At 32.9% G+C, this 16049-nt stretch overlaps 2 protein-coding genes across 4 annotated transcripts in view; one reads left to right on the top strand and one right to left on the bottom strand.

Annotated features, from left to right (window-relative positions):
* The window catches only part of LOC139485858 (protein BCAP-like), a gene marked incomplete in the record, with an annotated part of 41124 nt that extends 32049 nt beyond the window's left edge, over nucleotides 1–9075 (bottom strand). The window contains 6 exon segments of the mRNA XM_071270499.1: nucleotides 547–762; nucleotides 1436–2179; nucleotides 2685–2750; nucleotides 4460–4536; nucleotides 5598–5913; nucleotides 8962–9075. Coding sequence (XP_071126600.1) covers nucleotides 547–762; nucleotides 1436–2179; nucleotides 2685–2750; nucleotides 4460–4536; nucleotides 5598–5912 — 1418 coding nt within the window.
* A 1876-nt stretch (nucleotides 9076–10951) lies between these two features.
* Nucleotides 10952–16049, top strand: part of LOC139485859 (centrosomal protein of 135 kDa-like) — a 44746-nt gene continuing 39648 nt past the window's right edge. For all 3 annotated transcript variants that reach the window (XM_071270500.1, XM_071270501.1, XM_071270502.1), the window contains exons 1-3: nucleotides 10952–11103; nucleotides 13661–13983; nucleotides 14850–15017. In XM_071270500.1, the coding sequence (XP_071126601.1) occupies nucleotides 13668–13983; nucleotides 14850–15017 (484 nt within the window). In that variant the 5' untranslated portion in view covers nucleotides 10952–11103; nucleotides 13661–13667. The remainder of the gene's footprint in view (nucleotides 11104–13660; nucleotides 13984–14849; nucleotides 15018–16049) is intronic.

Here is a 16049-nt window from a genome sequence, read left to right on the forward strand (position 1 = left end):
AGCATATATTAGAAGTCAACATCACTACATAAACTATGAAAAATATAAATAAAAGATACGAACCAGATTGTCCTGAGAGCAACACATAAGCGATGATATGATAGTTTTCTCTTGGTCTTCAACAGTATGTCTACAAAACTGTAGTATTCTCTGTCAAAAAGCAAAAATAAATGTCAAGAGTTAGATTGCTATTTTGTAATGTTTATATGATCATTTTAGTCTTTCATGTTCCTATGATATTATGCTTTAAAAAATCTAAGAGTATCTAGTAATGAGGTACTGAATTTTGAAGTGCATGATTATATTATATTTGAGAAAAAGTAATTTAATATTAGGCTTCCAACTACTAGTATTTGCATCCATACCATTGATTGAGTCTTGTGCAGACAAAACGTCTATATGGTTGTGATAATTGACAAGCCTTGTCGAATATTTTATGAATTTTCACACACAGCATTGTGATTTGCTTTAATATAAAGAAATAAATTCAGTTTTGCAAAATCGAAAAAAAATTAGAGTTCATGATAAATAATGAAATAAGGCACCTCAAAAATTGACATGATCTCCATAGCAGCCATTTTTTCTCTTTCAGCGCTGTTGTCCACATCATGATAGGAATCAGTAAGTTCGTCGAATATATCGGTCCAAAGATTGTCGTACAGCTGTTGGTACCGTTCTACCAGTTTTAAAGGTCTGTTGGGGTCTCCAAGATCTGTTATGTTTGGATCCCCGTCTAACTTGCTAGCTGATAGAGAGCTTAATCTATAATTAAAGTAAAAACATTTCGGAAGTAGAACTATTAAAAAAAACAATGTTGTGTTATTCCTCGACCATGCGTGTGTTTGAAGAAGTAATTATACAAACTATATTTCCGACATTTGTAAAATAAAAACGTTATGGGTATCCATCAATGACACAAAATTAGTGAATGTACTGCGAAAAACACTCAAAAATCAAAAGAACAGCAAATGTATTGCTGTTCTTCATCTCAAAATCACAGTCACAGTGTCAGTAGCCTCAACACGGAGCACAAAAAACGCCCACAACACTGCAAGTGTAAAGTCATCGGAAATAGTAAACTTGATGACTACTGATGTGGAGGCGAAATTGAAGAACACGTTACCAGCAGAGTTATTTTTAATCACCAAGTTCATTGAGGAAAACAATCACCTAAAACTTGTACCTGCGGCATGTGTGACTGACATGAACCTATATGCAGCAATGGTACATATTCAAAGTTAAATAAGAAGAAAAGTTGGATTGGTTGTAAGTTTCGGAAATTCATATGACACAAGGAAGTAGGAAAGAACAGACACTGCGTAAATGCTTCTGGCACATTTACATTAATTTTGTGTTTAATTTTTTCTACATTTTGGCAGCATAAAAAAATATGAACACTATACTTGTCTTGTTAAAAGACATTTAACATATATACCTGTTTCGTAGATCATCTAATTCTTCGTTTTTCTGTTTCAATTCTTTTTGCATCTGCACAAACTGATCCTTCAACGATTCACACTCTCGACTCTTTCTTTCATTAAAATCACTACTCGTAATTAGTTCATTACTAAGGCTTTCTAGTTCTTCGTTTTTCTTTTGTATTTCTATCTGAGCTTTTGCTAATGTATCTTTCTCAAACTGAAGTTCTTCTTTCAGCTGCTGCTGTTTTTCCTTTGAACGTTTTTCTTCTATCTTGGTGTCCATGTGAACATTTTCCTCCGCTTTAAGAATCATTTCCGTTTTTTGTAATTTTTCTTTTAATTCTGTAATTTCCAAATTTGCATCCGTAAGTTTTTGAGTGATATCTTTTTCATCTTCCTGTTCTTTTGACTGGGTATCTTTCTGATTTTGACGTTTTTCTTCCACATCTTTTAAATCCTGTCCATCATATTTATCTTCTGTCATAGTTTCCTTTATTGTTTTCTTCAGTTCTATTATTTCTTGTTTAGCTTTTTCCAATTTATGTTTTACAAATTCTATTTCTCTTTCCTTTTTTTCTATTTCTATTTTCCCGCCTTTTTCTATGTCCTGAAGAGACATTTTTTTACTGTTGAATTCCTGTTCTAATTTTAGATTGTTATCCCTTAATGTTTTGATAATATCATCTTTCACTTTTTCTTTTGCCAAAATTGGCCTTTCTGCAAGTTGTTTGCAAAGATCTTCATTTTCTTCTTTCAACCTGAAAACCAAAGTTATAATTCTTAGATGTAATTTAATTATCAAATTGAATTCATTTTTCTCCTTTATGAACCATACAGGAAAATAAAGATTTGGAAATAGAATTGTTGTCCATAACGTAAACATGGTAAATATTTTCAACCAGCTCGAATACAAAAAAGAACAAGTTAAAAAGGCCAAATAAAATACGAAGTTGATGAGCGTTGAGGACCAAAAATTCCTTAAAGTTTTTGCCAAATACAGCTAAGATAATCTATCAATTTCTTTTTGTTTGCCCTTGCAAAAAACATCACACTCTTCTCAGTAACAGTTTCTTTCTTTTTCAGTTTAACATTGGTATGATATTTACTAGACCAACACAATATGTAGTACTGTAGAAGATTGCTTTATGATTTTTGTATATATTTGTTACATTCTAGTACTGAGTATTACACTAATAAAGGTCAAAATATCTATACACTCAATTTCAACTATACGGGAATAACAACGAATAAATTGTAACTCACTTTTTTGCACATTCCTGCAGTTCAATGAATTCTGTACTTTTCATTGTTTCGTCTCCATTCTGGACACTGTAATTCAAAATCATCTATGCCATTATACTCGAACGATCTATTAAATAAAAGTCTGTTTTCCATATAATTTTGCTTCAACATTAAAATCATGATTGTTCAATTTTCTCTCTAGCATGTTTTAACCTAATAATAATTTAGGTAATTCATATACTAGTAGCTGCTTGTCCCGTTTCGAAATCCAAATTTCTTCATATCTAAATGACTGTCTGAGATAAATGTTTTAGTGGGTTTTTTTTTAACATAATTTGACAATGTAAAAAGTATTCCTTTCTTGAAAGTTATCAACAGTCAAAGCAAGAACTAGCTCGAAGTCCTGCGTTCGAGTACAGAGATAATTAGCTTTGGTATTTGCTTGGAAGATGGAGAGTTACATGAATAAATACTTTATTATCTAAAAACTAAATACAAGTTTACGGATAATTATATAAATACAACTGTTTGCAGTACGATAATGTAAAATGAAGTACAACATTAAATGACATAAATGTGTATAACAAATGGTAAAACTGAATATGAAGAAATAAACTCTTCCCTGATAAGAAAAAATGAGGAATGTGTGCATATCACACAGATGATGGATCGTTATGCCCCTGCTTGCATAAAGCGCTACAAAGGGACAAAAGTAAAGAACTGTAAATGTGACGCAATACTTGATCTGATTTTTTTAGGTAACAAGCATTGTGTATGATTTTCATAACATTTGGTGGGGGGAAACATAAGTAAAAGAAAGGAAACGAAAAATTCTGCCATCTTTTCATTTGTTAAGGGGCATAACTCCAGAACGATAGAAGTGATGCCATCAAAATTCAAAATTGATCTGTGTTTTGAGGTTATAAGCATTGCGTATACATAAGTTTGATAACATTTGGTTTAATTAAAACTAATGTAAGAGAACAGAAACGATTTTTTTTATTTCTAAAGGGGAATAACTCTATAACGTTAAAAGATGCGCCACCAAAGTTCAATTTGATTTGAGTTTTGTGGCAATAAGCATTGGATAGAAGTTTCATAACATTTGTTTGGGAAAAACTAAAGCCAGAGAACGTACAGACAAGGTTAAAACATAAAGATTCCTCTACTTCGGTTTGGGGGTGGGGCTACTAAAATACGGTCCAAAATTGTGAGTCAAGCAGTTCAGAAAAACATAAATCGACTATTCAATGTTGGCCTTGTCTTGCAGTCATAATATTCGAAGACGATTGTCATTCTTTAGACCCGGAAATCATCCAATTAAAATACTGGATTAGGTATTTAAAGCAGAATAAAATGAATTCATTTCTTTTTTATTAGAAGCCAAGAATTTAATTGTTATTTCAAATTCACAACAGAATATCTAATCACAGACTTTACGCCTAGTCGTAATCTTTCTGCAGTGTCGTTCAACATTTAAATGTTCTGTGAAAACTTCTGGGAGCCAGACATAACATACATGTATTTTACCAATCAATTTTCCCAATCATAATAAGGAAGATATAGTCAAAGCCTTACGTGGTTGTATAACATACTGTATACTCATCATTCATTTAATTTTTGACACTGAAATATTTAAAACATCAAACAAATAAACAATAAGGATAAAACTGTTTTATTTTCCCTTGTTTTCAGTAATTGTATTTTGTAATTTATAAGTTGTTCTGTTCTTGTTATTATGGGAGGAAATCTATTATGGTGTATAGCGACAGAAACGTATGACCATAGTAACTTACTCTGATCGTTTTCTTTTATGACTTCTGTTTTTCGACTCATGTCCTTTCGTTGGTGTTGTCACCGGAGTTGCCCAACCCTGCAATGACATATTATGACAAATTATAGAATTCATATAAATGCAGGTACACCCTTCACTCACTCGACACAAAGCTTAATATATTGTGATCGAGTCTCAGATGATAGGACATCCTGGTGAATGGTCAAGAAAGATCAACTTAAAAAAGTAAAATCTATCTTAAAATCGGTAAAATTAAGGAGGGAAATAAACCGTCATGCTATCTATACACGACAAAATCATGAGAGAACAGTAAACCTTCCCCCAAATTCCACCGATTATATGTTAGATTGTACTTCTCTTGGTTGTTCTAACATGACCGAGTACCAGGATTTCCTACCACATAGTAGGCAGCCTGTCGAAAATTATACAACCCTGCGTCATAAGTCGGTAATATGAAAAAAGTCTATTGAGGCCGTACTCTATCATAATTGTTCACAGCTTTGTCATTTGGTATTTATGAATAGTTTTCTCATTTCTCAGTGACAATCATAACATATCTCCTTGTTTGCAGGCGTTTTTTAAAACGGAAATGTGAAATCACTAAACTATTTTTACATCCAGTTGATAATGTAAAAGAAGACAGAAAATGTGGTTTTAAAAATAATATGCCAAAGTGAATTCAAACACAATTTTTAGTACGTGGTGAGAGATTGAAGTGAGCGCTCTTTAATCGTATTTGAATAGGGATCAGCCCAATATAAATACCAGATATCTACATAAATCCTATTTTTCCAAAAAATAAAATAAATGTCCTTTTCCAACATCTTGCTTTTTTGTGGGTATTTGGAATTATATTATCTTGTTTTACGACTATTTTGATCCTAATTATGATCTATTATTAGATGTCCAATATGGATTTTATCCAGTTGATTTTGATGCTCGAACTGGTACTCAACTTTGCTAGTCAAAGGTTACGAGCCAGTTCCCACTTCTCCCGAGGAGGACCCGGTCATTAACTGGTTAGCGAATTTGACTGATATTAAGCTGAGTGTAATTATCAAATTGCAAAGAACTAATGGAGAATTCATAATACGTCACAAAACTAATGTTGAATTGAAGGTTTGTCTTGAAAATTTTACCTGAAAAATTTCCTGAACTTCTACAAAATTCTTCTGTACGTCCTTATTTCCAAGAACTTTCCCCTTGACTGACTTCTCGATGGATGCTGCTAAATCATAAAGCGCCTTGGGTAGTTTTAACTCCTCATAAAAAGCAGGAAGATTTTTAACTGTTTCTTTTAACGATAGAAATTTCTCAGCACTGTTAGACAATTCCGATGATACATCCATGGCTTCGGGTGTTACCAGTTTCTGAATTCTCGAAGAATGCCGTGTCCCAGTTGTTGGTGTCTTTTCTGGCGTTTTACTTTTCTTCCCTCTACCACGCGTACTCATTCTTTACAAAAAGATAAAATATTTTCGTAAGACATATTACTATTTTAAAGACGGAAGATAAGTGAGTGGCTGGATATGGTTTACATAATAGAGAATAGTGGAACAACACTACAGAAAAAGGACAAACAAATAAAGTGTAGAAAAAATCAGCCAAACAAAAAGGAATACAGAATAATAAGCAGATCTTAGCAAATTCCATTAGAATATAGAGGAAATTTCATAAAACAAATACGGTATACAAAAGACACTCCCTCCCTCATACGGTATGGTTAAGGTGTATGATTTTAGGCTTTGGAGTTCCAGTAACAGCTGCTAGACTAGTCAGTATAATGATGTGTACTGTGCATATAATTTTTTCAATGTTCGTGATAAAAAAAAATCTAATTGTAAATAAGAACAACTGATCAAGACATACGTCTGTGGGAATAATGATTAGATGGTAAAACAGATTCTTTAGTAATCGTTTTGTTATAAGTCACATGCTTCGGTTTGCTTATGTTGATTCATTGCTGTTTGAGTAATAACTAAAATTGAGAATGGGAATAAAGCAAGTGTCGATAAGACATCTACCCGATCAATATATAACAGCCCGAGGCCACCAATGAGCTTAAACAAAGCGGGAAAATCCTGCAACCGGATACGGGCTTCAGCTAGCATCAAGGGATGGTACTAGGACGGTGGACCCATCCTCTTTTTGTGTCACATAAATGATCTACCAGATGCAGTACACTCGTCAGTCCGACTTTTGGCAGACGACTGTTTGTTGGACAGGAAAACAAAAAACTAAAATGACCACAACAAACTACAAAAAAAGACCTCAAATCTCTGGGAAATGGACCGACGACTGGGCTATGCTCTTCAACGCCAAAAAATGCTATAAGTTAAGTCTAAAAAGTAAAAGACAGCGGTTCTACAACTTTTACAACCACACGCTCGAACAAGTGTCATCCAACCCATACCATGGATTACAAATACAGGAGGATCTTGAATGGAAGGAACAAATAACAAACACATGTAACAAAGCCAGTTCCACGCTATAGGCTTCCCGCTTAGGAGAAACCTTCAACACAGCCCTAGGGAATACCGTAAAACAGCAAATATAGCACTCATACGATATATTATACAGAGTGGATAAACTATTGGGACCCATACACGTAACAAGACATCGATAAATTTAAATCCATACAAAAGAAAGAGACTAGATTTATTGTTAGAGACTACAAACCAAGAGATGAAGGATGTATGACAAAATGCTATCAAAATTTCAGCTTCCGTCACTACAACCAAGACGTCAACAGCATGGACTGACTTTTTTTTTTTAAGTGGTTGTGGGGAAGATACCAGCACTTCCTCCGGACGACCTTACACATTCCACAGACCGAAACGACAAATTAGAGCAACAAGCTTTGATAGCTGTATCACTAAGAACATTATAGACCAACAAGTCCGTAACAACAAACGAGCGGTCACAGTTCCAAATAGTAAGACCGACCAGTTCAAGCACTAACCCGAAACACAGTAGCCGAAAGGAATCTGTGACGTACCCATCCATATACAGAAATGGGTAATACAGACAGATACAGACAGATAGACCCTAAATAAAAATATGTCGTAGTTCAGTGAAAACGGATGTCACATTAAACTCCAACATGTTCAAAACATATAAATGATCTTAAATTAACAAAAAACAACATACAAGAGTTTTCAGTACACTTGGCTGTATTATGATGGCCAGTTTTTATTCGTGAAGAAAGTCGACAGTCATTAGCAATTACACTACATCTCATTTTCAATTGTTACTAGTAAGCGAAAATGACATTAAATAACCATAAATAACAATGTAGTCATCTTATGATGTTGTTGTTTCAATGTACACATTATCATTACTTTACTAACAGTCAGTGTGTAAAGCGAGTTGCTCAGTCTTTCTATGATGGACTTTATTAGTATAAATTTAAAAGTCACAGTGGACTATGATATTGATTTTCATTTAATTTTTATATAAATGTAAGAAGGTATTGCTGCGGAGCGATGAGTCAAGAGGCCCCGCCGACGCCCACCTTCGGTAGCGGGAATTTTTCTTGCTGCTTTGAAGACCCGTTGGTGACCTTCGGCTGTTATCTGCTCTTTGGTCGGGTTGTTGTCTCTTTGACATATTTCCCATTTACATTCTCAGATTTAGTATATAAAGGCTATTGCATGATTTATACTGAACTTTAATTAAAGTAAAGAGTGATAGCCTTGAAGTATAATATGATATAGGGCTTATATAAAGGTAAGGAGCAATAACATGATAGTTCAAATAACCAAAATGTTAACTTACTTTAAATAAAGTAGAGGGAAATGACACTTTTTCATGATCAGAGATCTAGGGGGGGGGGGGGAGTATGGAAGTGAAATATAAGTGTGTGTGTGTGTGGGGGGGGGGGGGTGGAAAGAACTAGGGATGTGGGATAAAAAGGATAAAAAGTGGTGATGTAGTATGTTGGATCTAGGAAAATTAAGGTAGGGGGAGTGGAAAAGAATGATAAAAAGGCAAGAAAAGGTAAAATGCATGAGCATCGGTTGATCCCCGTTTCACCCTCCTCAGATTTGCATAAATGTTTTGAATGAACGGAAGACAACTGTTCTTATTCAACTTATGATCACTTATAATATACACATACAATCTACAAAATGTCTTAAAACAATATTGTTTTTGAGTAGATGTAGATATATATAAGAAGATGTGGTATTAAAGTGTTTAAGAGACAACTCTCAGTCCAATAATCTCAATCACAATTTGTTAAAAGTAAACCATTGCAGGTCAAAGTACGACATTTCTTCAGCTATATACAATATGTACTGGCGTCATCAAATTTCTTATTTCTTTTTAAATTGCAGTATTTTAAAATTCCATTAATAATTGGACTGCGATTCCCTTGATTGTAACCAAAGTCAAACTAAACATGCTACAAAGTACATAAATGTGTATAGTACATAGAGAATAAAATATAATAGTTGATATAAGATACACAAAAGAGTAACATAAAGTAACACGTGCACGTACTTGCTAATTGTTGGTCCAAATTTTTGGTAAAATAAGTTTCTAGTCCATATAAAATCTACTTTCTCTTTCTCACATAGGCTAGCGTCATTTGTAAACAATTACCTTCCTTGTCATGTTCATTTAAATGTTTATAACTTTTATAAAAATTAGGCCAAATGAATTGTACAATATGTTAAGGATATGTAGATGTTTGAACATGTTTTCGTTTGAAGTGTTTTAGTCTGTACGTTTTAAAATCTGTCAACCATGGCCATAATATGAATAAAAATAAGAAAATATAATTTTCCAATTAATGGCCTTGATGGGCAACATCATATATCTCGACTTGCGCATGTTTATCATGTTTATATGGACCAATAAATATTTTTTTAATCATAACAAATTTCATCTTTCTGAAGATTGGATTGTAGAGATAAAGATTGTTTTGTGCATATAAATTATGTGAAAAATGAATTACATTTACCCAATCAAAATTTAAACGAACTGAAATTCCGCTTTACGTCAATTTTGATTAATGTTTATATAAAAATAGCATATTAACTATGTTAACAGAATTTTCAAATGAATAAAAACAAAATTTTTATTGAACATACTGTTATACCAATGCAGAATAGCTTAACAAGAACAAAGGGTTAACATGATAGCTAATATTTGGCCCTGAAACTTCAAACATAGTGCAATTCTACATTGTTAAAAAAAAAGTAAAAATTCAATTCTATCGCAACGTATACATATGTCTATTATAGATAACTGCAGCCTCATGCCTTGTGACCAACTTCAAAAACATGGATGGTTGACTGATTTCTATTCTGAACTCAAGAGGCAATCGGCAATCCTCAAGTGAACCCGCTTCACTCCTTCTATCGTTAGATGAAGGTACAGAATCGACCGATCTGTGACGAATAACTCAAGAGGGTCAAAAAGTTGCCTTGTCGTACCTTCTTCATGTTCAAACTTTTCAGTTTTTTTTAATTTTTGTGCAGGAAATGGATGTAATTTCATAAAAGATTGTTTTTAGTGGTTTCATTGTTTTGCCCTTTTGTTCTCACATTATAGTCTAACGAAGTTCGTGTATCATTTCTTTGTGTATTGTGGCAATATGTTTGCTATACGAAAGCCAACAAATGAATACAACATCATCAGAATTAATGTTACCAAGGATTATTATGAATTGATTGAACTACGAGCCTCTATAACATAAGTTTGATATTATACCAGAAACACACACACACATATATATATATATATATATATATATAGAATATGAGGGTCGTAATAACAAAACTTGTCTTGGCATGTTCCTCAATGACAACAAACGGTGCTGTGGCCGGTTAAGGGAATCTGGGGAGATGTTTTGATGTTTGTCACTTGAACCTTATTTCGTTGTGAAATGGGGATAGTGCAACTACCAACATGTGCTATATGACCTAGACACTTCGGGGGCCCTCAGACCCCTTGTCGAGCTTCGGGTGTACACTTTAAAATTGCCTGACTACGCCACTGGATACCTTCATGAGGAATAACGGTAACATTACAATCTTCAGCCAAATGACGTTAACGGTAATTCTTAGTGCATGGCGATAACATGTACATTTTTTAGACGATAAAAAATCGACTGATTTGAGAATCAAGATCATTTTTCCCAGAAATAAATAATTATTTCAGAGTGACGGAGGCTTGACGAATCATGGTAAGGATATTTTAACGAATCATGTCTATGTGCTCAAAATATGAAAGACTATGAAGGACTATGAAGTCAACTTTCATGATTTTGTATGCAATCATATTTATGAGCATTTCTACTTGGATAATTTTGATATTTGTTTATTTAATATTTTTTTACTGGCGTTTTATTAGAATCCATATCATTATCCTTATATTTTTTTTATCCTATAAGTTTTTTCATGATTTCGGCTTTCAACTGAATAAGTCCGTTGTTGTATACTTCTTAGAGTAACTTTCAAACGGCGCTTAGCTCTACTTTTGTACCGGAAGTTAATTATTCCGCCATATTCAAATAACAAAACTTGTCTTGGCATGTTCCTCAATGACAACAAACGGTGCTGTGGCCGATTAAAGGAATCTGGGGAGATGTTTTGATGTTTGCCACTTGAACCTTATTTCATTGTGAAAAATCGAAGTGTAAGAAATGACATTCCCATGAGAAAACACCCTCGAAAATATATCTACACCTAAAATCATATAATTTGAGCCCGATCATTGACAATATAGATCTTCCGTAAAGTTGGATTTTGCAAATCGATTTCACCAAAATGTCAACTTTTGAAAATATTTAAGGTGTTTCCTGTTTGAGAGTACGATGTCTATTTGAATAACTATCTATATTCTGTTTTTTTTGTTGTTGCAAAATGTAAATTTTTTACAGTAAAACAAAAAAGACCTTTAATCTTGAAAATCAAATTTTACAATGTTTTAGGCTGCAAACTATTTATAATTTAGTATTTTAGGTTCTTTTCGTGATCAGATGCGATCTAATTAAAGTTATTTCTTTGCACTTGGTCCTCGTTTATATGTTGCACATGGACTCCCACACATAATTTTTTGACATATAAATAAGGAGGATCAAGTGATGAAAGCTAATACACCTTATCGCTAACCCCGGCTTAAAATCCAGCATTTGTCCAGTAATGGTGGACAAATAGCAATAAGGTGCATACGCCTTGTCGCTATTTGTCTGCCATTACTGGACATCACAAAAGTACCCGTAAAATTTTGATATCATGATTGATAATAGAAAATATCTGACTCCACACTAGAAAAGGGATGTATAATTGAAGTCAAAAGTTCATGCGGGACCGATTCTCAGCAATTATATTTGATAAAATGATATTTTATTGTAAAAAAAGATGTAGGTACATGTTGCCTACATGTATGTAGGCAAATTTTTCTGCTTGTACCTGCATGCAGGTTCGCACAGACACTGCCATAACTTTAGGCCATCAATTTTGACATTTCAAGAAACGACTGCAGCATGACGCTGGCTATATGAACCAGGGCTACACTATGAATAACTTGCTTTACCAAATTTTCAAAAAATACAGAATTTTAAAATGTCATTATACAAATTAAAAAACACAGCAATGTACATGTACAGAGCACTTTAAAAAAAAACATGCAATAACAATTTCCATAATCATGTGTCAACCTTTGTACTTTGTTGTCACAACAGGATATTGAGGTTATACATTTTTTGTAGGAATACTATTTTTCTGAATCCATTTTTGGGCCATAAAAAAGAATATGTATGTTTGCCCTAACCCTACCTACCCAGACAATAGCTGCCTACTCAAAATCTTTTATGGCCTTGATTTGAAAAAGTTTTTTTTTTAATCAGATTGGCATTACAAATAAACACTTGACACTGTTATTTCTCTTTGTCGAAATTAAAAAAAGAAAATGCCTACCTACCTACATTTACCCATTGTCTCTACCTTTGGGTAGGGTTTGGGCATACCAAAATATTTTTAGGTGTGGCCTTGTTTGCAGTAAACATGGTAAAGACAGGATTTGTTGATTTCATGTCAATATCAGAAATATACATTGTATTTGATTAGAGCAGGTCACACACAAAAATCAATTGAAATGGTCATACAATTAAACTGTACACATGATACATGAAATTTTCCTTCTATTATACCAATTGAAATCTTAACATTTACAATGTATACAATCCAAATCCTCCACAATAATGATCATGATGATAAAAAAGTCTGAGCAAAATGACTTTGACAGGGTGAACATGAATCTGTTGAAATGTCTTTGATACAAGAAAACAATCTGCACAAACAACCCTGATTTTGTTGAAAAGTCATTGTAGTACGCCCTAGTCAAGATTGTAAATAGACTCTTAACATGTCTAATTCTAAAGTGAATTAAAATTGTTGGCTGATTTGTGGTTTAGAATTCAAATTCATGACTGAACTGAACTCCCAGATAATGATTACTGTTGCCACCCATCAAATCTGTTGAAAAATGCTTTTCTGTAGTCGTAAAATTTGATTTTCAAAACCTTTCAGTCAATTCCCAGAAAACTTTGCATTAATCATGATTATATCCTATGATAAATGAAAAAAAAATCCTTTGTATAAGTTATACCTGACTGTAAAAATAAGGATGTGCATTTATATTAAGGATTCTTTTTTATTTAAGATATATCCTCTTTATCATATACATGTTTATCATGTTTAGGCCATAAAAAAGAATAGGTTTGTTTGCCCAACCCTACCTACCCTACCTACCCAGAAAAAGCTGCCTACTCAAATTCTTTTATTGTCCTGATTTGAAGAAGTTTTTTTTAATCAGATAGGCAAGAAGACTAACATGACTAATAAACATGATAAACATCTGATACACATGTACTTCAATTTCTTTAAAAATTTAAAAAAAAAATGCCTACCTACCTACCCACTGTCTCAACCTTGAGTAGGGTTTGGGCAAACAAAATATTTTTAATTGTGGCCTTATCATAAATGATAGAATAATGTTTTTTAGGTGTGTATTTAATGTGTCTTTTATATGCAACCTGGTCAAGTTATACTTCAACAACAAGAGTTCTATTAACATGCAATAATTTAAACATTTTCAGCACCAAATTCTTCATTGTTTACTTATTAAATGTCACAACTCGGGTATTTATATCTTAGCCATTTTTTATTAATCATAAATCCTTGTATTTCAGTTCAAACATGACGGACAAGACCTCAGCACAGGCGCAGCAGAAATTCACTAATCTACGTAAAAGATTGGACCAGCTTGGTTACCGGCAGACGCTAGGATTGGAATCTCTGCCATTGGTGGAAAAATTGTTTGCTGATCTGGTCCATACTACTGACAGTCTGAAAAATGCCAAACTTGAGTTGGGAAAGCAGACAACAGAAACAAATGACGTTGAAAGTGCAATAGAACCTTATAAAAGTGACAATGCTAAACTTGTAAAGGAAAATAATGACCTTCACCAGCAACTTATTAAACAGAAAGATGAATCAGATGCTATAGTTAAAGGTAAATATAAGATTCAAAGGGGAGATAATTAAGGGTAAATATAGAAATACAGGGGAGATAAATTGAAGAAAAAATGATTGATTGCTGTAGCTTTACATCCAATGGCAAATAAAATAAAGGTTGATCGTGATTCACTGTATGACTGTGTTGAGTTATAACAAGAATGAGACATATGAGTATTTTTGTCAATGAAAAACATGTATCAACATGGAACCAACAATACATGGAATGTTTTTGACTCATTTAGAGGTTGATATATACAGTGGTTTAAAAAACGACAAATGTCTACACAGTTTGTTGAGTTCAAAGATGTGGTGTTTTTTCACTCATTATTATAGGAATTTAATGCTTCTTTTTTGTGATTTGATAGGGTTTTGAAAGTGTTTATAGTGCACACATTTCAGTATGAAGTTATTGGTGCTTCATACAAAATGTGCTTTGGTCAATACTTTTAACACCTCAATGAAATTAAAAAGAAAAAGTCATATCTTAAATCATAATAACAGTACATGTATAAGTATGAAGAAACTGTAATACTACGAACACAGTCAAAATTTGTACTTGTGTTAAAAGGGGAGATAAATAAGGGTAAATATAGAATTACAGGGGAGATAATTTGTGTTAAAATTTGTAAATGTTCTTCATTTGCAGCACCAAACATCTCATGTGAATAGACGTGTCAGTGTTCTACCCAAATGGCCTTTTACCATCATAAAATTTGTGGGGAAAACAATGTGTTTAAATAGTTTAAATGATGTAAAATTGCTGTCACACCATCAAAAAGGGATATAAGAAGTTTATTACTTTCATTGTATACATTTTTCACCTTGCAATTTATCGTATTTCATATATTTATATATTTCTAGAACTAAAAGCCTCACTAAGAAAACTAGAACATGAGAATGCTGATTTGAAGTTCCTGAACAATCAATATGTACAGAAAGCAAGACAATTGGAGAAAGAATCCAGGGAGAAATCAGATAGGATTCTCCATCTACAGGAGAAAAACTTCCACGCTGTTGTTCAGACACCTGGTAAGACAAGAAAAAAAAACCACATGTTTTGAGGGTTTCTGGCCAAACCTTAAAATAGGTTTAGAAAATTTTATATGTCAAACTCCATGTGTATTACAATTAAGTAACAGTTGAAGTTCAGTTTTCAACCAAAAGTACTGATATCAAAGGTCAGATGATTATAAAATTTTTAATTTTAATCATTTTAATTTGATTTAGAATAAAAGCACATTGGTTTATAATCATGTGAACTGCCATTCATGAAATTTAAAATGGTAAATTGCAAGAGTTTAATACATCTCTTTGTATTAAATGTGCAAAATATCAGAGGGACATTCTAACTCAAGTCAAGAACTAACTGACAAAGCCATTGCTAAAAAATCCCTAATAAAACAACAACAACAAAACAACCAGTCAAACAATAGTACACAAAAAACAACATAGAAAACTAAAGAATAAACAACAGGAACCCCACAAAAAACTAGGGCTGACTGAGGTGCTCTTGAAGGATTCAAGTATGTCTTGTAAGCATGAAAACAGAAAAAAAACTATACATCTTAGATATTCTTTTTTTTTATATTAATATCAGAATACTTGATTTATCTTCCTTTTACGAGGGTATAAAAAGATTAATTGCCACCAAATGCACCCCAAAACTGATAATCTTGGTTTAAAGGGGGAACAAGCTATGAAGTTGACAACAAATACATTTTTTTATTCTTTTTATTTCAAACATTTATAAAAGTGAAATAGTGAAATAATATTTTACTCCCTGCATTATGTTCTCAGTGATATTGTTTGCCTCAAATAACAGCCGAAATTCGGCCTTTTCCCCTAGAGAAAATTCCCAATTACTAAAAAAAATGGCTTAAAATTCCTCCCAAAAAGGTCTACATTTTCCCTAAACAGTGATGGCATTGGTAGTAATGTTTGTAAATATCGTATTCATGTTATTATTTTGATATTATAAAGCACTTTTGAGATCCGGTTTTCTGATCAGAATCATCATGGTGTTTGTAACACATGTGGTTTTCAATGCATTAAGTACCATCA

Source organism: Mytilus edulis, chromosome 8 (assembly GCF_963676685.1).
Source record: "Mytilus edulis chromosome 8, xbMytEdul2.2, whole genome shotgun sequence".
Lineage (NCBI taxonomy): Eukaryota > Metazoa > Mollusca > Bivalvia > Mytilida > Mytilidae > Mytilus > Mytilus edulis.